Consider the following 26,641-nt stretch of genomic DNA (forward strand, 5'->3'; position numbering starts at 1 on the left):
TGCCAGAGCTGGTTAAGAAATGTTCAAGGACAGCAATTCCCCCCCCCTTTTTTTTTTTTAAAGAAGCAGCTCTCCCTACTCTCACCTCTAGATTTTGCAGACTGTCTCAAACCCTAGAGATTCCTTTTTCAAAGAAACCGGTGACAGAAGTGACAGATATCTGGAAGTTCCAACCTGTTAAGAAATTCCTGTCTCAGGACAGGGAGGAGCGCCAAATTTAAATGTAAGCTTCTAAATTTCTCTTTATCGATGAAAATTAATAATTTCCTATCACTTTTGAACAGTTCTTATAGATTAGGAACTAACCCAGTTGCAGAATGAAAGGCTTCCAACCCCACTCTTTCAAATGAAACAGATGGGAGGGAGGTCCCATGACTAATAGAGTAAGGAACTAGCTAGTGTGTAGAGAGGAAATTTCAGACCTGACTATACCTTAAAAGTCATAATGTGACCACATAATTTATTGTCCAAACTCAGACACTTCGAGGAATGAAAGGACATTATTAATACTGACACTAGGATAACAGAGATAAAGTAGGACTGTCCCAGCACACTGGAACAGAGTCACCCTACTAGAGGATATGTCATTCTCTATTTAAAATTCTTCAATGATTCCCCATCACTTCAGAATGAATTCTACACCACATTCTTATCCTTATTAACTTAGGGATATACCTCAACTATAGTACCTATCAGACTAGATGAAGGCTGTTGATTTTCTTATGTCTTCTCAAACCCCACCCCCCTAAATAATGCTCTATTTTAACGTATGCCACACAGTAGCGGCCAGTGAATACGGCAGCTGAACTAAATGGCTTGGTAAACTTCATGGTTGGTCATCCTCCATCCAACATAATGTTTTACAGCAGATTTTCCTCCACCCATGCGTCTTCCACCTATATTCCATATTATCCAGTTCTCACTTCCTAGATATGTGACTTTCAGGCAAGTTATTTAACCTCCCTGTGCCTTCGTTTACTTGCCCATATAAAAGGATTAATAATAGTCTGTACTTCAAAAGAGTATTAGGAACATTGAATGAGTTAATACACACACACTACTTTAAACAATACCTAGCATTTAACACCCAGTAAGTTCTTTGAGGGCAGAAATCTTAGTCCCTTTTGATCATTGGCATATGCACATGTCAGGAACAATGCTTGGCAGAGCAAACACTCATTAAGTATGCTGAAAGCTTAATGAACATATACTTCTTTCTTCTCTATTTTTCTCCAATTCCTTGCTTTACCCTAACAGTGCCACATCTTATATATCCCACATTCTCCTGTCTCTCTTAACAAAAACCTGGCACAATGCTCTTAGATAACTATCAAACTTTATATGCCAGAAGACAGAACACTCTACCTGAAATGGATTAAATATTACTCTTGAGTTTCCTGCCTACCAGCGCTTGACTTTAAGTACAGACAATGACTAACAGAGAACAGTTAGTTCCCAGAGCTACTGTAAGTTGAGGTAAGGACTGGGAATGAAAAGAGATTACTACTGCTTTGTGTTTTCACATCTAAGTAAGGAAGATACCTACATTGAGTATATACATCCAAACATACTGTACAGAAAGTTACAACTCCTATAAATCATAAACCATAATACAAAATGGCTTATTTTTTAAAATAGAATTTTACAAAAATAAAATTACCTAAAATTAAGCCCACCATTGTACTTAAATATCCGGTTCCACTTCCCAGGTTAAGAAAAGACAATCCTGGTTGAAGTTTCAATGCTTCCATAACTTCAGAATAAATGCAAGGTGCTGACAAGTGGATGTTTCCATGCTTCCAGGCTAAGTCTTTGTAAGCATTGTCTCTGTAGCCTTCCAAATAGTAATCTCCACGATCAATCGCTCTGAAGGCTTGCTCCACTCTTTCAGTACGAATATACTGAGCTTCTTTTAAATTATCAATTAAGTCATCATTATCTTCCCCAGCACTCACAGCTCCTCCCATGATAGTATTCAAATCAAATCATAAATTTAAAAATGAAATAAAATTAGTAGAAATGGCTTCCAATATTGCACTTGATTTCCAAAAATAAATTAATCCTGGAAGGGAAGAACAAAAATAAACAGGTTTAAATTAATGCTCAAAAGCAAAATAACTTGTTTATTAAATGTATGTCATTATAATTAACTACCATTTCTCACGGAAATATTCTGCTCCAGCATAGTGTTAAACTCCTTCTTAACGATATTATTTTATTTAATTCATATAGTAACCACAAAAGGTAACTTATATGATCTCATCTGTACAGATGGGAAAACCGGAACACAGAAGTCAAGTAAGTCACCTAGTACCGTGAAGCCCATTATGGTGGCCACTAGTCACACATGGCTACCTAGATCTAAATTAATAAAAATTAAATACAATTTAAAATTCCATTGGTCAACCTACCTGTATTTTAAGTGTTTAATAGCTACTTGTAGCTAGTGGCTACCATACTGGACAGTGCTGCTCTGCAAAGTGACAGTGTCAAGACTTGGTCTTAGGTCTTTAGAGTCAGAAACCATGTTGGTTTTTTTTTTGTTTGTTTTGTTTTTTGTTTTTTTTAAGATAGGGTCTCACTCTGTCACCCAGGCTGGAGTACAGTGGCATGATCTTGGCTCATCCCCTCCCGGGCTCAAGTAATCCTCCCACCTCAGCCTCCCAAGTAGCTAAGATTACAGGTGCATGCCAACACGCTCAGCTAATTTTTGTATTTTTTTGTAGAGACAGGGTTTCACCATGTTGCCCAAACTAGTCTCAAACTCCTGAGCTCAAGAGATCCGTCCGCCCTGGCCTCACAAAGTGCTGGGATAACAGGCGTAAGCCACCGTGCCCGACCTCCATGCTCTTAATCACTGAGCCACACTGGCTTCTTTATAGTACAGTATAGTATAGTATAGTATAGTATAGTACAGTATAGTATAGATTAATTTTAAAAATTAGTTGATTTTAAATTCCTGAACTTAAAAACCACAATTCAAAAATGCACTACATAAATTTAAAACGTTAACACACAGAATAACATATTACTCGAAACACTGAACATAAAATGCAAAATAAACAAACCCCACACTGTTTATTAATGCGCTTGTGTGCTGATTGTTTTGTTTAGTAAACCTTGTTGTGACAGAAACCACAAATTTTATTAATAACTTCAATAGTCCAAGCACTAGAACATGTTTTATACACATACACACACATACACACACTGAACTTCTTTAACAGATTAAACTCAGCATCTGAATGGAAATGTAAGTGCAATTTGAGAAAACTAAAAAAATTTCAAAACATAACACTGAATATACAATTTAAGCTTTATTCAACTATAGCTAGTAAGTTAATATATCAATTTCTGAATTAATAAATCAGTAGAGGAGAAAGTGTGAAATGAAATACCCATGGCCAGTAACAAGAGTTATGACAGTTAACTCTGGCAAGGCTGTACTCCAACTCTTGACCATAGAGAAGTATACCAATTAGGGTCTCAAGTATCCCCAGGGTCCTCAGGCCCCTGGCACCACTGAGGCAGCTCCCCTAACAGAGCCTATCATATTGTCTTTGTCTGTGTCCACTTTGTCTTTTCCTACAATTGCCTTAAGAACTTTTGGAGTAGAGGAAATACTGTGAATTCATATTTAATTCATTCAAACTCACTTATAGGAAGTTGCCTGGCTCTAGCACCCTCAGTCCTCAAAAATACATAAGTACAAGGGCTTACAGCACCCTTCTCCTCAATGAATATATTTTGTAGAATGCAGTGCAATAGGAGATGTCAATTCACTATTCCTTCAACAGGTCTTAGCTGTGGCATCTCAACTTGCTGAGTCTAATTGTAGCATTTCAATACTTTTTTTTTTTTTTTTTTTAATAACATGGCCTTTAGCACAAGTCAACTTTTTCATCTGGCACTCAGAGTGAATCTCTTCCTAAGGTGAAAGAAAAAATGGTTATATTACACTAGGAGATAGTCTCTGTCAGTATCCAGTGTGGCATTTGCCTAAGGATTTCATAAGAATAATTCTGACTACAAAGATATTTGGCAAATTGCTGTACCGTAAATGCCACAATTTACTAAAAAATTATTCCCTTTGAGTGGGCTCTAGGGCTTAAGAAGAAGATCTGACTCTCCTTAGGTCCTTCTGAATTCCATTCAATTCAAAATTATCATAGCAAAAACATTATCATAGCAAAACAATCAATCAAATATGGTCTTTACTACATAGCTCACATTTCTGGTGAGAAAAAGGCAAGAAGAAGAATGAAATAAATAAGAACTACCACCATTTACTGACAGACACTGTACTGAGTGTTTTTGTAGCTCATTAAAAATTACTATAACCCAGGCCAGGGGCGGTGGCTCACGCCTGTAATGCCAGCACTTTGGGAAGTCAAGGTGGATGGGGGGATCACCTGAGGCCAGGAGTTCAAGACCAGCCTGGCCAGCATGGCGAAATTCTGTCTCTATTAAAAATACAAAAATTAGCCAGATGTGGTGGCTCACGCCTGTAATCCCAGCACTTTGGGAGGTCGAGGCGAGCAGATCACTTGAGGTCAGGAGCTCAAGACCAGCTTGGCCAACATGGTGAAACCCTGTCTCTACTAAAAATACAAAACAAAATTTAGTTGGGTGTGGTGGCACACAGCTGTAGTCCCAGCTACTCGGGAAGCTGAGTCAGGAGATTTGCTTGAACTTGGGAGGCAGAGATTGCAGTGAGCTGAGTTTGCACCACTGCACTCCAGTCTGGGCGACAGTCAGATTCCCTCTCAAAAAAAAAAAAAAAAAAATTATCCAATCAAATGATTTTTAAAAACAATGACTGAATGGATTAGAAAAGCAAGATCCAACAATATGCTGCCTATGAAAGACTCACTTTAGCCTTAGGACACACACAGATTGAGAATAAAGTGATGAAAAATGATAACCAAAAGAGAGCAGGGATGACTATACTTCCATCAGACAAAATAGACTTTAGGTCAAAAACTGTAAAAAGAGACAAAGAAGCAAAGAAGGACATTATTTTATGTCCTGTTCAAGAGAACAGAACAATTTTAAATATATATGCAGTCAATATTGGAGCACCTAAACATATAAAGCAAATATTAATAGATCTGAAGGATGAGACTGACTGAAATACAATAATGGCAGAGGACTTCAAACTTCATGTTCAACAATGGACATACCATCCAGACAGAAACAGTGGACTTGAACAACGCTTTAAACCAAATGGACCTGAAAGACATATAGAACATTCTACCCAACAGCAACTGAAATGAGTATTCCCCAAGATATATTATATGTTTGTCTACAAAATAAGTCTCTATGAATTTAAGACTGAAATTATACCAAATATCTTTTCTACTCGTAATGGAATGAAACCAGAAACCAGTAACAGGAGGCCTTTTGGGACATTCACAAACACACAGAAATAAACAATATGCTCCTGAAAAACCAATTGGTCAAAGAAATTTAAAGAAAATAAAGATATCTTGAGACAAATGAAAATGGAAACATAACATACCATAACTTATGAGATGCACCAAAAGCAGTTCTAAAAGGGAAGTTTACAGCAATAAATGCCTGTATCAAGAGAGTAAAGATTTCAAATAAATTCAAGAAACTAGAGAAAAAAGAACCGGTTAAACCCCAATTAGCAGAAAGAATGAAATAGGTTTCAGAACAGAAATAGATAAAATAGAGAACAGAAAGAAAACAGAGAAGATCAGTGAAACTAAGAGTTGGTTCTTTAAAAAGATAAACAAAATCAAAAACCTTTAGCAAACTAAGAAAAAAAGAAAGCTCTAACAATAAAGTCAGAAATGAAAGAGGAGATACCACAACTCAGAAGATATCACAGAAGTACAAAGGGTCATAAGAGACTATGAACAATTATCCACCAACAAATTGGATAACCTGGAATAAATTCATGGAAATGTACAACCTACCCAAGTTAAATCAAGAAGGAACAGAAAATCTGAACAGACCAATAACAAGAAGACTGAATCAATAATTAAGAAATCTCCCATCAAAGAAAAGCTCAGCACCAGATGCCTCAAGGTGGAATTACGCCAAACATTTAAAGAACTAATACCAATTCCTTCTCAAATCTTTCCAAAAAATCAAAGTGAAGAGAATACCTACAAATTCCACTTACAAGGCCAGTATTGCTCTGATACTGAAGCTAGATAAGGACACTACAAGAAAAGAAAATAACAGGCTAATATCCCCGATGAAGATATCTGCAAAAATCCTTAACAAAATACTAGCAAACCAAATTCAACAGAACATTAAAAGGATCACTCACCACCAAGTGAGACTGATCCCTGGAATACAAGGATTGTTGAATATACACAAATCAATAATGTGATGGATGTACCATATTAACAGAATGAGGACAAAAACCCTATGATCATTTCAATAGATGCAGAAAAAGCAGTTAACAAAAATTCAATATCCTTTCATAATAAAAACTCTCAATAAATTAGACATAGAGGGAAGATACCTCAACATAATAAAGGCTATTATGAAACTCCCACAACAAACACACTCAATGATGAAAAGATGAAAGGTTTTCCACGATCAGGAATAAGGATTTCTATTCTTACTACTTCTATTCAACACAGAACAAAATTCTAGCTGGAACCATTAGACAAGAAAAAAAAATTAAGGGCATCTAAATAGGAAAGCAAAAATTGAAAATGCCTATGTTAATTGGTAATATAATCTTACATGCAGAAAACTGTAAAGACCCACCAAAAAACTATTAGAACTGCTAAGCAAATCAGTAAAATTGCAGGGTACAAAATCAACACACAAAAGTCAGTAGCATTTCTTTACACTAACAACAAATGATCTGAAAAAATAATTAAGAAATCAATCCCATTTACAACAACATCAAAAAAAAAATACCTAAAAGTAAACTTTAACCCAGGAGGTGAAAGATTTGTATACTAAACACTATTAAATATTGAAAAAAATTGCAGACAACACAAATAAATGGAAAGGTATTCCATATTCATGGACTCACAGAAATAATAGTTAAAATGTCTGTACTACCAACAGTGGTTTACAGATTCAACATAATCTGTATTAAAATTCCAATGACAATTTTCACAAAAATAGGAAACAATCCTAAAATTTGTGAGGAATCATACAGGCAAAAAGAAGAAAACTAGAGGCCTCACATTATCTGACTTCAAAATCTATTACAAAGCTATAGTAATCAAAGCAGCATGGTACTGACATAAAAACAGACACAATGACCAATCAAAGTAGATGGAGAGACCAGAAATAAACTTCACATATTTATGGTCAATTAATTTTCAACAAGGATACCAAGAACACACAATTAAGAAAGTACAGTCTCTTCAATAAGTGTTGCTGGGAAAACTGGATATCCACAAGCAGAAGAATGAAATTGAATCCTTATCTCACACCATATACAAAAATCAACTCAAAACAGATTAAAGATTTAAATATAAGACCTGAAACTGTGTAACTATTAGAAGAAAACATAGGGGAAATGCTCCATTACATTAGTCTAGGCAAAGATTTCTTGCATATGATCCCAAAAGCACAGGCAACAAAAGCAAAAACAAACAAATGAGACTGTATCTAACTAGAAAGCTTCTGTACAGTAAAGCTTTACTAATTGTTTACAAGCAGTAAAGTGAAGTGATAACATATATTGTAAAAAAAACAAAAAAAAAAACAAAAAAAAAACTGCAAACCATACATCCATACATCCAATAAAGGATTGCAACCCACACATCTGATAAGGGATTGCAAACCATACATCTGATAAGGGATTAAGATCCAAAATATAAAATGAACTCAACTGAATAGCAAGAAAACAAATATGCCAATCAAAAAACAAACAAAAGACCTAGTAAACAATTATCAAAAGACATATAAACAGCCAACACATACAAAAAAATGGTCATCGCAGAAATGCAAATTAAAACCCACAATGAGTTATCACTTTACACCTGTCAGAATGGCTATTATCAAAAAGACAAAAGATAACAAGTATTGGCAAGGTTGTAGAGAAAAGAGAACCCTTGTGAACTGCTGGTGGAAATGAAAATTAATACAGCTTTATGAAAAATAGTATGGCTCCTCAGAAAACTAAAATCAGAATTATCTTATGATCCAGTCAGTAATCCCACTTCTGAGTCTATATCCAAAAAGATTGAAGTTAGTATGTCAAAGATATATCTGCATTCCCATGTTCACTGCAGCATTATTCACAATAGCCAAGATATGTAAGCACGCTAGGTGTCCATCATCAGAGGAATGGGTAAAGAAAATGGTGTGTGTGTGTGTGTGTGTGTGTGTGTGTGTGTGTACAGGAATTTGAGAGAAAGAAGAAAAAGGTAAATATAGACTTACATTATATATATATATAAAATCCATTTATATATATATAAATGGATTACTATTCAGCCTTTAAAAGAAGGGTAATTCTGTCATTTGCAATAACATGTATGAACCTGGAAGACATTATACTAAGTCATAAGACATACTAAGACATAAGACAGGCATGGAAAGACAAACACTACATGAGCTCACTCATGTGGAACCTAAAATGGTTGAACTTATGAAAGTAGAGCATAGAATGATGATTACCAGAGGCTGGGGCAGGAGGGCAGATGGGGGAAAGGAGAAATGCCGATCAAAGGGCACAAAGTTTCTGCTAGACAGGAGAAATATGCTTTAGTAATCTTTACAGAATGGTGACTATAATAAATCATAATGCACTATGTTTTCTCAAAATTGCTGAAACTATAAATTGTGGATGTTTTCACCATACAAAATGATAGCTTTGAGAAGCACATTTTTTAACTGGCCTGATTTAATCATTCCACACTGTAAACATATATTGAAACATCATATTGCACCCCATAAATATACAATTATTCTTTGCTAAAGATTAAATAGGATTTTAAGGAAAAACCAAAACTATAAAGAGAATTGTATTACTTGGTGTGGGGGGGTGTGGGAGAATGACACACTGTTTACATAGTCAAAATACTATAAACATAATTCCTTATTTAGTTTTAATACTCGTTTAACCACACTGAGTGAGAGAGAAGAGGAAAAGAGGGGCATGGGAGCTAAAACCTCATCTATGATGACAGAAACTAAATCTGTCCAAAAGTAATGAATAAAAAGGAAAAGCAGCATCTTAAGTTAGCAATGTGTACGTTAAATACCCTACAAAATGGCTATATGTGTTAAGTTCCTTCTGGAATGTGAGCCTGGGGGTGAAAACAGGTGAAGCCAGGGACTGCTATGCTTTGGCATCAAGGCTTGCGGTATCTTTACAAATTGTGTTACATGTATTATTTGAACAAAATTGGCAAGTAAAGGTAAAATTAAAGGGGTTATAGAGAGAGCACAGATAAAGTATAATAAAGCCATATGGAAAATTTCCTAGGGAATAAAAATACATTTAATAAGACAGTCTAGGGCAGAAAAATAAAGATACAGAAAGAGAAGATTATTACATAAATAATAACTTAAACCACACCAAAGAGTTTCACAGATACAGCTCTGCTTACCACATACATTATTGCTGAATGTGGAAACTGAATTATAAATTACGTTTTTATTATACTCACTGATTTGATGATAATGTGCCTTTGCAGAAAACATGAAAATAAAGTAAAATTAAAATTTTCATAATGCTAGCATTCAAAGAACCACTGTCATTACTAACTTTTAAGCAACCATATACTTCGTTTTTTTAAACATATGACTGGTATTATACTGTATATATTGTTCAGGACTTTCACTTAATAAAACTTAAGCATTTCCTAATACCATGAGACATTCTTTCCAAATCCAGAAGTATGATATTCTACCACACGGATACAGCAGGATGTAACCAATTCCCCCAATGTTAGACTATGATTAATCAATATAATCAATATTAGAATTGATTATAATTGATGTACACTTGAGAAGCTCGTAAACTGAAGTCTGTAGTGAATACTGTGATAATTCAATAATAATCCTAACTTGAAATGTACAATTTTTTTTATGAAAGTAAAATAAACACTAATAAAAACCCTGTGCAGCATTAGGTCATCAGTGTCTGCCATTTGTTACTTCTAAGATAATCTCATTTCAATCATGGAAAAGTCAAATACAAGTCAAGAGACCAAGGTGTAGCCATGGTTCCACAGATAAATTTGCTGTATTGATCCGGCCAAATCCCCAAAATGTCGTTTCCTCACCTGTGAAATAAAAAGGCTATATTCTGCAGCTCCTAAGGTCCCTCAGAGCTCTAATTTCCATGCTATTTCAGCATTGGTCAATCTGTAATTCAATATAATCAAGTTTTAGTTATCTAGTAATGGCTGCTGTCCATGCCTTGGCACTTCTGTTACTTCGGTCACAATTTTTACTGCCTCACTCCTGCCATTTTCTTTTCCACAAAGAAGAAACAATTTTAGGAGTGTTCAAGTCCTGCACTAAACAATAAAAGCAAAATAAGGAATTTGAGAGAAAGACGAAAAAGGTAAATATAGAAAAAGATCAAGTGGAAGAACAGAATAAAAGGCTGAACAACTTAAGCAGTTACATAGTTATGTCTGTTTGAGAAGGAAGTCATCATGTTTACTCACAAAACACAGTTTCACTCCTTGGTATTTTTCTCTCTGCTGTGTGTTGGGTAAGGGCTGCACAGAAAATAAACGGTACATTCACATATGCACACCTGAAACTATTTGCAAAGTGTTCCAAACATTTCTTGCTATTATTCCAAAATTTAGAATTGTGACTTAAATCTATTTAGGAAAGAACTGTCAAAGGCCCCATACAATATTATGGTGTCTCTTAGGCAGTTTAAGGATGCCTTATGGAGGATTAAGCACTGACAAGTTAAAGGAGGTAGGAAGCAGACCAATGGCAGGCAGATGTTGCAAGGTGGGAGGAGAACAAAATGAATGCTGACTCACTTTCCTTTCCTCCTAGCACCCAGAGGGAAGCAGTCAACTGCTCCTTGCTGCTCCTTTCTCTGAAAAACTGAGGACTACGCTCACCCAGCTCTAGAGGGAAGCTTACTCACCAGTGATCCAAAGGAAAACACACTAATTGTGGCCATGAACAAAGAATGCTCCTCATGTCCTCAAAGCTCTTGTCATGGGATTCATGGACCAAGCCTGCTTTAAGTGCAGAGGCAACTATATAGGGAAAAAATTTTTCTCAGTGATGGGACTGATAAAGAGATATGATGAAATATAAATAAAGAATTATTAAAGAAAATAAATGGCTAAACTAAGGTTCACTACTCACTTGCCAAAAGCTGCAAAGAACATCCACTTTACTCTGTATTCAATGATGAATACAAATCTTAAATTTTGTTTAAGTAGTGATAACATATAGCAGCAATTTCCTATGTGCCTACTACATACCTAGCACTGTGCTCTAGTTCTTTACCATACTTCTATGAAGAGTCACAAGATCATATGAGAAGCTCACAGCCCTTGAATAACTGAAACACTACTCAAATCCAGTCTGTGAAGCTATGAAACCCTCTGACACAGATCAATTTGCTCAGAGGCTCCTGATGCATAATTCAAAACTAAACTTTTCATTAACTTTTAGCTGAAAAGATGTTCAATTCAGCTGTCTCTTACAATCTCCCATTTTTTCTTTTTCCTTTTAGTACTCTCAGCTTCAAAGGAAGAATGAAGCAGCAGGGAGCGGGCCGGGGTGAGCATCTGATGTCATTTATTGGTCTTGCAGCCTCAGGCAAATCACTTAATGAGATCTCCACTTTCCTTATCTATAAAATGAAAATAATTACATCATAAATTTGTGATGATTAAAAAGTACACTGAATATAAAGTTTCTAACATATAGCTGGTCCAATAATACCAACTTTCTTTCATTTCTGTGACAGAAAGCGCACATTCTAAACTCTCATTTTTAAGCACAGAAGACTGGAAAGGGAAAACAAAAAAACACTGCTTCTCAAATCTAGCAAAGCTATTGCCTACTGACCTCCTTAAAGAGGAACTGAAGAGTGGAAATGGAAATCCTGAAGTGAGAGGTGTCTAAAAGAAAAACAGCCAAGGACAGTACATACAGAAGTCTGTGGAAGAATATTTACATTCACACATAAGTTGACTGAAAGAGAGAAGTTAAAGCGAAGAAAAGACAACACAGTTATCTTCTGCCATGCTCTAGGCCATCAACTGTGCTGAAGGGCTTAAATTAAGAGTAGCTGCCCTTCCGTGCTCACAGGGACTCTCAGAAGGAAGGATGAGCTTACCTTGGCTAAGACAGCAGTCAGATACCAAAACTCTTTGGTTTAATTCCATCTCACTAGCTAACTTTTGCCCTGGCTAATACTTCTTCCTCTAATAGAGCATTCGTTACATAATTTGGCAAAAATTGTCTTGTAAAGTTTTCTTTGGTTCCACCTATCTTTTCTGTCTAGACTGTAAACTCACTGAAGAGAAAAATAACATCTTATATTTCATATATTTATCACAGTTGCATGGTCTTAGCGAACATCTAAGAAACAACTGTTAGACTAAGTGTAAAACACATGAAAGTTATAGTTTTCTACTTTGGAAAGTCCTTTCAAATTTCAATGTTCCCAACGGCTACAGCAAAGTTGAAGTACATGAAGTATATGTTTTCTTCTATATTCTCTTGACTATCTTTCTTCCCCTACCCCTCCAATTCAATACTACAAATAATTTTTTAAAAAGAAGCTCTCTTGGAAACATCCACATTGCACATTTTGATACATGGTGAGTTTTAAGATGCCTATATTCACAGATGTAGCTTCCAACTTCCTCCACATCCTTTTAATTTTCATATTCCACTTGGCTTGGAAACAGTGTGAACTCCAAGATAGAGCAACAGTAGATGGTAGTTCTATGACAGTTTTAGCGTATAATATTTGAAGTGATAAAGTAATATATAAAACTTTAAAGGACAAGATATGAGGCTCATCTAGCTGAAATTTTATTATTTTGAAAGTTATAGGACTTTGTGGATCCCCAAAGCCTTTCCTCCTCTCCCTTTTACTCAACACAAGACATTTTCAAACCTATATTACCACACGTATCTCCCTAAACACAACTGCCTATTACCAACACCCTCTACATGCAAAGATCCACATATCTTTCAGCTAACAAAATTAATCCTCAGGGAATAATGGCCTCATATTTAAGGATTACTGACTGCTTAGTATTACCTGGATTTTTCAAGAAACAGAAGTGCTACACTAACCATCCTTAACACTTTTTAAAATATATATCCTTATGGGAGCTGCAGCCTAGAAAAACCTTTAAAACAAGCTGTTCACCTCCTCTAACTCAGGAAAAGTCTATAAACAAAAATATGTTCATTAACTGGCAATAGTTCTTAGGATGTACTAAGATCAACAGGGAAGCATGATTGAAAAAAAAAAACACACACATTTTCAGCCCTCCTGGGTCAGGATTTCATAGTGGGGCTTATTTTATTTGAAAAGCTATGAATTTATAAAGAACAATATTCGAATATAAGAATATTCCAAAGCAAAAATGCACAACTGGGGACTACTCATCACTTCAGATGATCTGTATCTGTTCCCTTCCATGAATATACCATAAAATAAACCAAAACATGAGCTCATATCAAATATACTCTTTCCATATATTAATGTACTGTGGAATGCAAAACTGGCCTTGTCACACTATATGATTTTAAGTCATTATCTTTTCTGGCTTTGGTTTTTTCACCTGCAAAATAAAGTCATTAATTCAAATTATCTCAATGACTCCTTTAAGAACTTTCAAAAAATCCAAGCATATTTACTTATTTACAAAGACATACATAGGTTAACTACAAAGTTTTTGGACTTATAAAATGGCATCTTTCCAAAGTCCAAAATGCTAATTTTATCTACAGATCAACACAAGTAAAAGCTATATAAAACAAAATAGCTAAAGTATTATCCATAAGTTTTCAAAGCACTTTAACATCAATTCATACAATTTCTTAAGTACCATAGGAATAGAGGCAGGATGCAAAGTATTACCTGCACCATAAAAATAAAAACAAACTGAGAAAGAGTAAATTACTTGTTCTGGATTTCCCATACAATAAAGGGATATTTCAATCTTATTCATAAATCTTATGCACTACTAAAAATATTGTAAGAAGAAACCACGACAAAAAAAGTCTGAGACCCCTGAGAAATGCACACTTAAAAAATGATACTATAGTTTAATTTCATATACTGGAGCAAATTATTATATCCCTACTTTTCTGAATGAACCAGAGAAAGCTTAATCAATTCTTGAAAATGTACTGTCATCATCAAATCATAGTAATGGTATAGGCTCTAAAGTGCTGGGAGGGTCACTGATACAGTTTCAATATTGTCACAACCCAAATCCCATGTTGAATTGTAATCCCCAATTGCAGGCAGTGATTGGATCGTGGGAGTGGATCTCTCCTGTCTTGGTGCTGTCCTCACGATAGGGAGTGAGTTCTCTTGAGATACGTATTTTAGAAGTATACGGCACCTCTCCCTACTGTCTCTGGCTCCTGCTTTGGCCATGTAACCTGCTTGTTCCTGATTCACCTTCCAGCATGAGTAAAGCTTCTTGAGGCCTCGCCAGAAGCCAAACAGATGTCAGTACCCCACTTCCTGTAAAGCCTGCAGAATCATGAGCCAAACAAGCCTATTTTCTTTAAGAATTACCCAGGCTCAGGTATTTCTTTTTTTTTTTTTTTTTTTTTTTTGAGACAGACTCTTGCTCTGTCAGCAGGGTGGAGTGCAGTGGCGCCATCTCAGCTCACTGCAAGCTCCGCCTCCCGGGTTCAAGCTATTCACCTGCCTCAGCCTCCCAAGTAGCCTCCCAAGTAGCACGCACCACCATACCCGGCTAATTTTTTGTATTTTAGTAGAGATGGGGTTTCACCATGTTGGCCAAGATGGTCTTGATCTCCTCACCTGATCCGCCCACCTTGGCCTGCCAAATGCTCAGGTATTTCTTTATAGCAATGCCAGACTTGAACCTTAAATTATTAATCTGTCATCAATGATTCCACGAGTCAATAAAACTCACTTAAAGACCACCACCCAAATTGAGTAACCAAAATGTTTGTGAAAGCTTTTTAAACTACAGTTCAGAACTTCCCCCGCCCCCCCCCCCCCACCCACCCCCCACCCCCAGGGCTGCATTTAACAACTTCTTCAACATGGAACCAGCAAGTTAAGAAAGACTCAGGCACACCAGGGAAAGAATTTCAAAGAATGATTTCAGGTCCCAGAGATAGCCTTTGCTCCAGAAAACCAGTCTCTTAAATGGTTACTGTATTTTCAATAAACTGTTTAAAAATTACTTTCAACTTGGTTATAATAAATTCATAAAACTAAAGACCTTTAAAATCGTAAAGAATTATTTCATATTAATTGGTCTTCAAACTGTAAATAGCAGCCAAACAGCGTGAGTAAAATTACCTTTATTAACAGTGTATTTCAAAATACACTTCGTATTTTAAATTCAACAAGTGCTCTCAAATGCTCTTTAAAATGCTTTCAATAAAAAATTACTCAACAGCATTACCTAGCATTTGGATATTTAAATTTTTAAGTGTTTTATACAAAAAGATTTCATGTGATGATTTCCTCATTCAATAAACAAAAACTGATCACTTGTTTATGCCTCAGGAACTATAAGAAGTATGAGGATTCAGGGACCATAACTCCAGAAGCTAAACTCAACTTAAAGAGCTCTCTTATGCGGTAAGAACTGCAGAAGACATCACTCCATTTCATTAAGAAATTGAGCCTCAGCAGTTGCCTTGTTCAAGATGACACAAGTTAGTTGCAAGTTATATATTCTCAGAAAAGAGAAAACCTACATCAAATATTAGAACATAGGAATACAAGGCCAAAAAGATCTAATGTATTCATTTGCTTGTATTTCTTAAAACTAAGTAAACATAATGCTTCTTTTAAAAATAATTTCTTTATTTCAATATTCCAGTTACTTACAGCAACTAATATGACAGAAACTTACGACAGCTTGTAGAACATTTTAAGGAAAAAAATACCAAAAAGTGAACCACTATAGAAAACAAAGTCAGGTTTTCCTATTATTTTTATTCTTAAGGGATTCACTCTCTTCACAGAAAAACTTCATGAATTATTTTCAACCTCCAAACACATATTATATAATTCAATTTAGTAAGTATTATCTAGACTAAATCCACACAGGTTATGGTGGTAAGTCATAACACTCAACAAATGTAAAATTCTACTGGTCACAATTCAATAGGATTTATATCAGTAGGAATATAATTTAATTTTACTTAACTCACTTGCTACCCCTTAGAAGGATCATTTGTAGAATGAATATTAGTATATCCAATCATAATTTCATATCAAGTTGTATGTTCATTATGAGTCATAGTCTAACAGAAAGTGCTCTTTTCAACATGAATAAAAATTACATGTAAGTAAAGGATCATATAGTGTGGGTGTTTGGACCAGTGGCTCATGCCTATAATCTCAGCGCTCTGGGAGGCCAAGGAGGGAGGACAACTGGAGTTTGAGACCAACGTGGGCAACATGGAGAGACCTCATTTTTACAAAAAAAATTTAAAAAATCAGCCAGGCATGGTGGCACATACCTGTAGTCCCAGCTACTTGGAAGACCGAGACAGAAGGATCACTTGTACCCAGAAGTTCAAGGCTGCAGTGAGCTATGATTGCACCACTGCACTCCAACATGGGTAAGAGAACACGACCATCTCAAAAATCTGTGTGTGTGTGTGTGTGTGTGCGCGTGTGCACACATGCATGCGTGTGTTATCACTATTATATCGTTACTGATGTAATACATATAAACTGTCTACAATAGTCCCTGATGCCTACCACATGCTCAATAGGTGTTGCTTCTATTACTTAATACAGAAACTACTTAATCCTTCCATAAACAAACATATTCCCATTTCAAGAAACATTAGTCAAGTTGATAAAACCGGGAGATTTTTGTACAGTTACTAAATACACATAAAATACTTTTGATTTTAGGTGCGAATTTTCAACAAGATCTCAGCAGCTTCATGGTGTTTCTGAGGGAAAACAAAGCATGGAAAGACTGGGTATGGCCTAGACTATATCCTATGATGTTGGATGGAAATGGAGGAGTCAGTGAGAAGTCAACAGTTTGAGTTTTAACATATACATAAACGCACACATATACAAAATAGAAAACTGCAGAAATACACACATATACATATTTTTCCTTGCTTATGAAGGCCTAGAATACACAGGCAGATGTTAAGAAACCCACCAGTAACCATTAGAAAATCTAGTACCCAGAGCTGGGTTTCTAAATACTGTTCTCCTAGCCAAAGAAAAGAAACTAGGGTTCCTTGGTAAAATGGCTGACTCTAAAATTCAGGCAGGGAAAATATGAGTCTGAAACACCTTCTTAAGACAAAATATGGAAGTCCTCAAAAAATGAGATGTCAAAGATAAAGAAGCCACCTTGAAGAGTCTTCTGTTGGCCAAACTGAATACATTTTGGGAATCTAAACAATAGAGACTGATGATAATAGTCATAAAATAAAATGAGAATCAAAGAGTCCATACCTAAATGATGAATGAACAAATAAGTTGGGGGAGAAGGAAAAGCTCTCACAGTAGAATGGCAACTAATAAATGTAGAAGAAATAATGGTGTTAGAAAAACACCAGTGGATGCTAAAACCAGTGTGTGAAAATTTGGTGAGGAACAGGATTATCTGCATAATCTCAAAGTATCTCCCCACAAATTACCAATTAATAAAGGGACAAAATAGTAACTTCACAACGGAGAAACCCAATGAATGCCATCTGAAGTAGTCAAAACTAACTTCACCAACATTGGGCCTGTTTGAAATGCTTGCTTCTTGGTGCCGTAAAGAAATAGTATTTGAATATAAATTTAATTTTTTTAGCAAGGTCATTTTTTTACTTTTTGTAGAAAGGGTACACTCGCCAGCAGTTTTGCCATGAGAGTACACTGAACAAAGGAGACAGGGTCATTTATAACCTGATGCAGTCACTTTACTGCTCTGTCTGGTTTTCATTCGCTGGAACAGGACCTTACATTTTGTATCTGTCCTGATTGGATAGTAACTTAGAACTTTTTAAAAGAGGCAAAGGTAGAGGAGAACAAAGGAAGGAAGAAGTAACTTGCAGAATGCTGAGAAAGGTAAAAATGCTTTTAAATAAAGAAGAGGAACAGGCTATGACTTAATGTTCGCTTGGACTCAGTATAAGCATGCTAGGGCAAATATTTAGGCTAAATTGTGGGAGCTAAGAACATAAAGTACATTAATTTTTTTATTACGGCTAGCAGATATTTCAGAATGTTAGTACAGGTCTTTGAATTAATTTTGCTTTTAAGAGAAGCTACTATTTATTCCTAATTAGATGGGGAGGAAAGTCTTTGAAGAGGAACCTTTACTTTTTACAGGCCAAACCAATGCACCTACTGATATATGCCCTGAGATGGATACTCATCACATCAGTGATATTATTCCTGGACTAGAGCATAAACTAAGGGGGAAAAAGATACCTACAGGACACATTATTGAAAACAAGTGGCAGAATATGAATACAGGTTATATATAAATGGCATTGTATCATTATTAAAGTTCCTGATTTTAATAACTATACTGTGCTTCTCTAAGAAAACATCCTTGTTCTTGGAAAATATGTACTAAAGTTAAAAAAAAAAAAAAAATTCTACTCCAAACTACTCCAAATGGTGCAGAAAACAGAGTGTGTGTGTGTGTGTGTGTGTGTGTGTGTGTGTGTGTGTGTGCGCGCGCGCACGCGCGCAATAAAGCAAATGCATCAAAATGCAAGCAACTAATGAATCTAAGCAAAGGGTATATTGGAGTTCCTTGTACTGTTGTGCCAGTTCTTCTACAAGCTTGAAATTCTATCAAAATAAAAAGATACATGAATGTAAGCCATTGTGAATCTAAGCAAAGGGTGTATAGCAAGCTTGTCCAACCCACAGCCCATGGGTCACATGCAGCCCAGGATGGCTTTGAATGCAGCCAACCAGAAATTCGTAAACTTTCTTAAAATATTTTGAGATTTTTTTTTTGAGTTTCTGTTGTTTTTTTGGTGTTTTTTTTTTTTTTTTTTTTTAGCTCATCAGCTATCCTTAGCATTAGTATATTTTATGCGTGGCCCATGACAATCTTTTTCCAATGTGGCCTGGGGAAGTCCAAAGATTGGACACCCCTGGTGTACAGGAAGAAGTTCCTTGTGCTATTTCTCACAATTTTTCTGTAAGTTTGAAACTATTTCAAAATGAAGTTATATAAATACATGAATTATGAGTTAAAATGCAAGCAAGATCTTCATGCCTGTAATCCCAGCACTTTGGGAGGCTGAGGCAGGAGGACTGTTTGAGCCCAGGAGTTTGAGAACAGCCTGGGCAACATACTGAGACCCTCATCTCTACAAAAAATTTAAAAAATTAGCCAGGCATGGTGGCTCGTGACTATAGTCCCAGCTACTCAGGAAATGGAGGTAGGACGATCCCTTGAGCCCAAGTGGTGAAGGCTGCAGCAAGCTGTGATCACACCACTATACTCCAGCCTGGGTGACAGAGTGAAACCCTGTCTCAAAAACAAATAAAGCCTAAGGGGAATATGCAGATTAATCGAAGAGAAGGCTATTTTGTGCAGACAGGAAACAGATGAAAGACAATCTGACTTTTAAAACTATGAGTAAGGCTCATGCCTATAATCCCAGCACTTTGGGAGGCCAAGGTGTGAGGACTGCTTGAGCCCAGGAGTTCGAGACCAGCCCTGGCAAAATAGTGAGACCCTATTTCTATAAAACATTTAAAATATTAGCCAGGTGTGGTAATGTGCACCTGTGATCCCAGCGACTCGGAACTCTGAGATGGGAAGATTGCTTGAGCCTGGGAGGTTGAGGCTGCAGTGAGCCGTGGTCATGCCACTGTAGTCTGGCCTGGGAGACAGAGCAAGACCCTGTGTCTCAAAAGAAAAAAGAAAAAAAGCAAGAACTGAGCAATCAGCAAAGATAATTCCTTCACAGTATATATGTCCTAAAACTCACTCCTAGATCTGTCACTTGAGGGGGAAAAAAAAAAAGAAAAATCACCTTAGGAATGAATGTCATATTGTTATTCTCAGTTTAAGTTGGAAAAAAGTGGCATGACTAAAATAAAATAAAGTTGGAAATGTAACAGGAAACTTATAAAAGCCAAAACCAAATTATAGGAACAAACTATAACAAATCAACAAAACTTTAAAGAAAACGGTAAATTAAAACTAAAGTCAGTATATTCATGTTCATGATCGTCCCATCAAACTATCATTTAAGAACCTGAGGTGGGCTATAGGAATTCATATATAAATCAGGTCAAGGAAAACAAAGATTAATAGGAAAATGAAACTATGTGAAAACTGAGTACTTAAAATTTACAAGTCAACAGGTTCTACTCAATTAAAGCTCAGTCACACACCTGCCTCTGAGCAACCAAAGCAAAATGAAATAACCAATAAAAAAGAGAGACAACTGTGTATCTCATTTCAGGTAGAGAAGACATTCTAAATTAAAAAGCCACAGGCAAAACGTAAAAATGATAAAGATGATGTATTCTATCTGGCAAAGCACACACTAAAACATCAAAACACAAAAAACAAACTGGGGGAAAAAACTGCAACATGTGGCAAAGGGTTGATATCCAAATTTATAACAATTATTTACAAAGAAACATTTTTAATTTTTTTAATAAAAGGGCGAAGGCCAGGTGCAGTGGCTTATGCCTATAATCCCAGAACCTTGGAATGCCAAGGCTGGAGGATTGCTTGAGGCCAGGAGTTAGAAACCAACCTAGGCAACATAGTGAGACCATCATCTCTAACACCAAAAAAAAGAAGTTTAAAAAAAAAAAGTAGCCAGGCAAAGTGGTGGCATGTACCTGAAGTTCCAGCTACTCAGGAGGTTGAGGCAGGAGGATCCCTTGGGACCGGCAGTTTGAGGTTACAGTGAGCTACAATAGCACCACTGCACTCCAGCCTGGGCAACACAGCAAGATCCTGTCTCCTTTTAATGAAAAAAAAAGGGGGGGAGGGGGGCAGAGGAGACAACAGATATTTGCCAGAAGAATTACTAAACCACCAGTAAATATGAAATTATGTCCAACCTCAGTGGCAATTAAAATGCAAAATTAGAAAGACAACTTTAGGCCTATAAGATTCATAATGATGTTTTTAAAAAAAACTTATTGAAAAAGGTGTAGGAAAACATGTTTTGTATTTTCGTTTCTTACTATGTTTTCTTACATATTAATAATAATCCCCCACTTCCTATCCTTAGGAAATATCAACTCTTCAACCTTTATTAGGAACTCTAGCATCTCTACTGTAGTCTTCTCTACTCCCCAACTCATACCATAATCAGGGGCATCCTCAATGTACATGAACAATCTTTTCAATCTCCAAAGGAACCTTTGGACTGAGGACTTTGACACCTTTAACACCTTTAACTGAGGACTTATATCACCCAATTGTCCAACCTGAATCCTTACTTTTTTCTCTGACCTGATTTTATGTCTACTTTGCTTGTTGTCTGCCACTACAGTCAATGTCACTAGTCTACCCCAAGGATCAGCAAACTTTTTCTGAAAAAGCCAGATAATAAACATTTTAGGATTTGCAGGCAATAGTTTCTGTCCCAACTACTGAACACCACTGTTGTAGGGCAAAATTAGCTATAGACAACTTAAAAGTGAAAGACTATGGCTTTGTTCCAATACAATTTTATTTCTGGACACTAAAATTGGAATGTCGTATCATTTTCATGTCATAAAATATTCTTCCAACCATTTGAAAGTAAACACCATTCTTAGTTTGCAGACCACACAAAAAAAGACGGTAGTCCAAGTTTGGCCCATGGGATACAACTGGCTAACACCTACTCTCATCTTCTTCCCAAATCAACCCCAAGAACACGGCTTCACTTACTGAGTCTTCATTACTCTCAATCCTTCATTCTAACTTGCTGCTTCACTCATCTTGCAAACTTCTCATCATGGAACAAATAATCTCTCTTCTCCATGGACTGTTTTATATTGTGAAGTGTTACTTAAGAAAGAAATCCAGTGCCTGTGTTGGTGCCACTAAAAATTTGTATTCTTCAAGCTTAACTGGATTTTCAATAATGCCCAGCAATATCTCTGTGTTTATTTACCTCTGGCTCCCACCCGCACAGCAAATTCATTACCACTACTACAACCAACAACCCCTCAAGACCAGGCTCCACAAGGGTCCTTCTTCGTCCTCCACAGAAAAACAGGTCATAAGACAAAACACTTCAATTTGCCAGACTGTCATCCTAATCCCATCCCATTTGACAAGAATATTACAAATATGACAGCATCTATATTTACATCTACAGACAGGCAGAGTGCAGTAAGTTCAACCTTCATTTGGAGCCCAACAGATCTGATTTTGCCCACCTTAATTAATAATTACTACACTTAGTAGTTGCCTGGCATTCAACCAACTGTTTTAGAATTGTCTTTTAATTATTCTTCAAAAAAACCTTCCAGGTAGGTTTTATTATACCCATTTTACAAAGAAAAAAATTTAGAGCTGGGCTTAAAACCTCGGTGTAAGTCAAAAGCCACAGAACTTTGCTCATATCTGGGCTCCATTTTTTTCGATTTCAAAAGTGCATTATCTAATCTGAGCCCTGAATACTATTTCAGGGGCACCTTCAGCCATCTCTCCTCCCACAGCCTTTGCTGAAGTTCCCGTAACCACAATACACTTCTTCAAGCATCCATGTTTTTGCATATGCATTAAGTCTCTACCTAGAAAGTTCTCCCTGTTCACTAAGATGCCACTAATGAGTCCCCCCCTCTTAGAAATCTCTAAGTCCAACCCCAAAACACTTATAAGCCTTAGTCTTTTCAGGCTGTCATAACAAAGTACCATAGACTGGGTGGCTTAAAAAACCCAAATTTATTTTCTCAAGCTAGAAGTCCAAGATCAAAGTGCTAGCAGAATCACTTTCTGGTAAGGCCTCTAGGCGTCTCTTCCTGGCTTGCAGATGGTCACCATCTTGCTGTGTTCTCACATGACCTCTTCTTTGTACACACAAAAAAGCATGAGGGAGCTCTCTGGTGTCACTTTTTAAAATGACGCTATCGGATCAGGGCCTCACCATTATGATCTTAATTACTTCCTCGGAAGCCCCATATTCAAGTACAGCTGCATTGGGCATGGGGTAGGGGGCGGTCAGGGTTTCAACATATGACTTTTAGGAGGACATGAACATTCAATTCATAACTGTACCTTGTTTCAAAAGCTCTCAAACACCCTGAGCCTGTGTATCTCTGTACCATCTCTCCACAAAGTGATTATCCGGTTTCCCACCCACTTGACTGTGGCCTCTTCAAAGTAAGGGTCTATATGCTAGTCTCTTGTTTACGTCTGACACTTAGTTGAATGCCTTATAACAAAGATACTATTCAAGACCCCTGCTAATGAGTAACTGAGTGTAGTTTCTCAGTTATTTAAGGTCATGAAAAGAACAGAAGACATATATCTATGTACTTGACAAATTATACACTCCACTGGACATTAACATAGCCTGTTTGGGGTATTATATTTCATTGGAGAGAAAACCCAAGTCTTTAAAAGCTTACAATTTAGTTATGAATATCATACTTAAAAAAAAAAAAAAGAAATAAAAAACGGCCGGGCGCAGTGGCTCACACCTATAATCGCAGCACTTTGGGAGGCCAAGGCAGGCGGATCACAAGGTCAGGAGACAGAGACCATACTGGCTAACATGATGAAACCCCGTCTTTACTAAAAATACAAAAAAAAAAAAAAAAATTAGCCAGGCGTGGTGGCGGGCGCCTGTAGTCCCAGCTACTCAGGAAGCTGAGGCGGGAGAATGGCGTGAACCCAGGAGGCGGAGCTTGCAGTGAGCTGAGATCGCGCCACTGGACTCCAGCCTGGGCAAGAGTGAGACTCCAACTCAAAAAAAAAGAACAGACAAAAAAGGTAAAGTAAATGCTTCAGAGTTCAAAATGAGAGCAAATCAACAAGGAATATAATAGCTAGATGGAATAAAACCTATGAAGCCAAAAATATTATCATCAGATTATAAAGTATTTAAACTTGTAATTTTCCATGGCCTGAATTAAATTAAGTAGCAAAGACTGTAGTACAGATGCCACAGTTCCCATTAAAGGTGAAAGAGTTCATACTTCAGTGTCCTAAGGCTAGCAAGTGGGGAGATTGTTATTAAGAGTAAAATGTATATATATGCATAGATAGATACTAAGAGAGGGACACACACAAAAACACAGGGAGAGGAAAGAAATTCAACAGATTTTCTTCTTAATTATTAATGCAATATTAAACCACAGTAAATCTCACAAAAGAGTAAATATTTTACACAATTTTATAAATATTAAGTATAAGGAGGTACACAAAGGTTGGCAAATGCCCAAGATATTTTTAAAACATGTTCAGAAAGTCAAACTGAAAACAACCAAGGTATGTGTATTTTCTAAATCATTCCCTTCCCTTGATGTACAAACCTAGCTAGCATAAGGTTACAAGAGCTTTTTTTTGGCACCTGAATTCTCTGCAGTTGAATTACTGTGACAAAAGCAACAAAATGAGGCCAAGTAAAAAATCAGTCGTATTATACTGTTGACATTTAAAAACCTCATTCCAGAACTTTAAAACCATTTGCGTTTACAAAAACAAAGACATAGTTCATAAATATTCTTGTGCAAATAAACCCAAAAAAATAGGCACTTTGATATTTGTGAAAAGCAGGTCAAGAGAAATAATTATAAAGAAAATCATAAAATTATCTAGTTCGCTCTGTCATTCACCAGACAAAACTACTCGTTCAAGGGCGTACTGACAGAATTTGTGGCTCCGTGTCTTGAGTTTCTTTTCAATACATCCTAAAATAAAAGCGACAAAATGTGACATTTTCTGAGATAAAATGCCTTCTTTGGATCTGTTGCTGTCTGCTGAACATTACCTATCAGTTGAGATTGAGACAATGTTAAAGCCTTATATTGTTAAAATAAACCAGGTGTACCTACCTCTTAAAGCTATAGACAGAACCACTGATCTGAGTCAGTGTAGTAAAAACAAGCAGTGCCTAAATATTTGGTCCAGGACTACGGCTCCATTTTTATATTTCAGTATGAGAGAATACAGGAAGCAAGCAGGAAATAGCCACTATCAGCTGACTGGGAACAACCAAACACAAAAGCAGGAATTGGCCTCTAAGTCAAAAGGAATGTACCATCATTTTACCTAGAAGAAAACTTTCTGAATGGCAAAAGGGAATAAAGTAACAAGTATGTTCTTCAATAAAATCCTAGTGTAGTAATATGCTGCCCTGATCCCACCAGGGATTAGGCACAAAAAAATATTCTTTTTAATACCCACTGTCTCAATCCCAACTGATAGGTACTGTTCAGCAGACAGCATTGGAGAAAACACTGCAAGGGGAAAGGACTTTGCTTCCCGGCCTGGTGCACTGCTTGGCAGGCTTCCCCAGCATGAGGATGCTGCAGTGCAGGACAATAGACAGCTTTCCCCAGCACTCTCTTTTGGACACTGTAGAACACAGCCTCTAGCAAAATGCCTCTCTATGAACATCTTTCTATGGTATCCTAGAGGATAGATTTCTGGCAAATTCCATCAACTTCTCTGCCATCCAATAAGCCATTGATGAACCCTCTCCAACAAGACCTGATCTCAGCCTAGGATGGGCCTCTTCTTTGGGTGCTCAATTGTAGTTCTGTAAGTAGTGGCTGTTTCTTACATCTATTTCTATATCCTGTAGCACTCTCTGTACTTCCTACTGGCTCGGTTACAGTAAATAATCCTTTACACTAAACATTCTCTGCTCAAATTACTGCATGATTTCTCTTTCCTGACCGGACCCAGATTTATATAATCCTGAAAACCAGAAAGACTACACACAAGCCACTGAAATAAAGACAGCAGTTGAGCAATAAAATTAACTAAAATACAACAGATACTGATACTTGGCCAAAGCATCCACAACCTCCTCAATTTAACTTAAATTACTATATCCCACAAACATTCTCTCATCCTTTTTATTTTAAGTATTGGGGGGCGGGGAGGATATCTTCGCTTCTTGGCAAAATTTTAAACACTTGTCACCACATTTTCTGTGTTAAGAGAGCTGTCATGCTGATCAGAGAGGGGAAGTTAGACGCCAGCCCTGACTAAGAGTACTGAGGGGGGCAGTTACCAATTCTGCCATCTTCAAGTTCCTGCCTAGGACAATATATCATACAAACTTTTAGACAGGAGGATGCCTTAGTGGCTTCACCTACTGCAGTCGGCTTGAAAAGAGCTTGTTAACTGAAGCACATGTTCTTTCTGGTGCCCTTGCTTCTCTCCTATAAACTTACGTGATTATTATCACAAATGGGAAATGACAAAATAAAACCACTGAAAAACTCCTTGAATTTCATGTAGGCATGGGTAGGCAGGCTAAAAAATACAAATTCACAAAGGAGCTATTTGCAGAAAAACAATTTTACAATAAAGCAACAGTA

General features: G+C 36.6%; 1 protein-coding gene across 9 annotated transcripts in view; it reads right to left on the reverse strand.

The window, feature by feature from the left end:
• Positions 1 to 26,641, reverse strand: part of PCMTD1 (protein-L-isoaspartate (D-aspartate) O-methyltransferase domain containing 1) — an 81,941-nt gene that overhangs the window by 41,330 nt on the left and 13,970 nt on the right. For 3 of the 9 annotated variants that reach the window (XR_008527652.2, XM_054560916.2, XM_054560913.2), the window contains exons 1-2: positions 10,242 to 10,266; positions 1,661 to 2,062 (exon numbers count right to left, since the gene is read on the reverse strand). The exons of 2 other annotated variants lie outside the window; for them this stretch is intronic. Coding sequence is in view for 6 of the 7 variants with exons in the window: in XM_054560916.2 (XP_054416891.1) it covers positions 1,661 to 1,967 (307 nt within the window). In the remaining variant the exon portion in view is untranslated. 9 annotated transcript variants of the gene reach the window in all.

Source organism: Pongo abelii, chromosome 7, assembly GCF_028885655.2.
Source record: "Pongo abelii isolate AG06213 chromosome 7, NHGRI_mPonAbe1-v2.0_pri, whole genome shotgun sequence".
NCBI classification, from domain to species: domain Eukaryota; kingdom Metazoa; phylum Chordata; class Mammalia; order Primates; family Hominidae; genus Pongo; species Pongo abelii.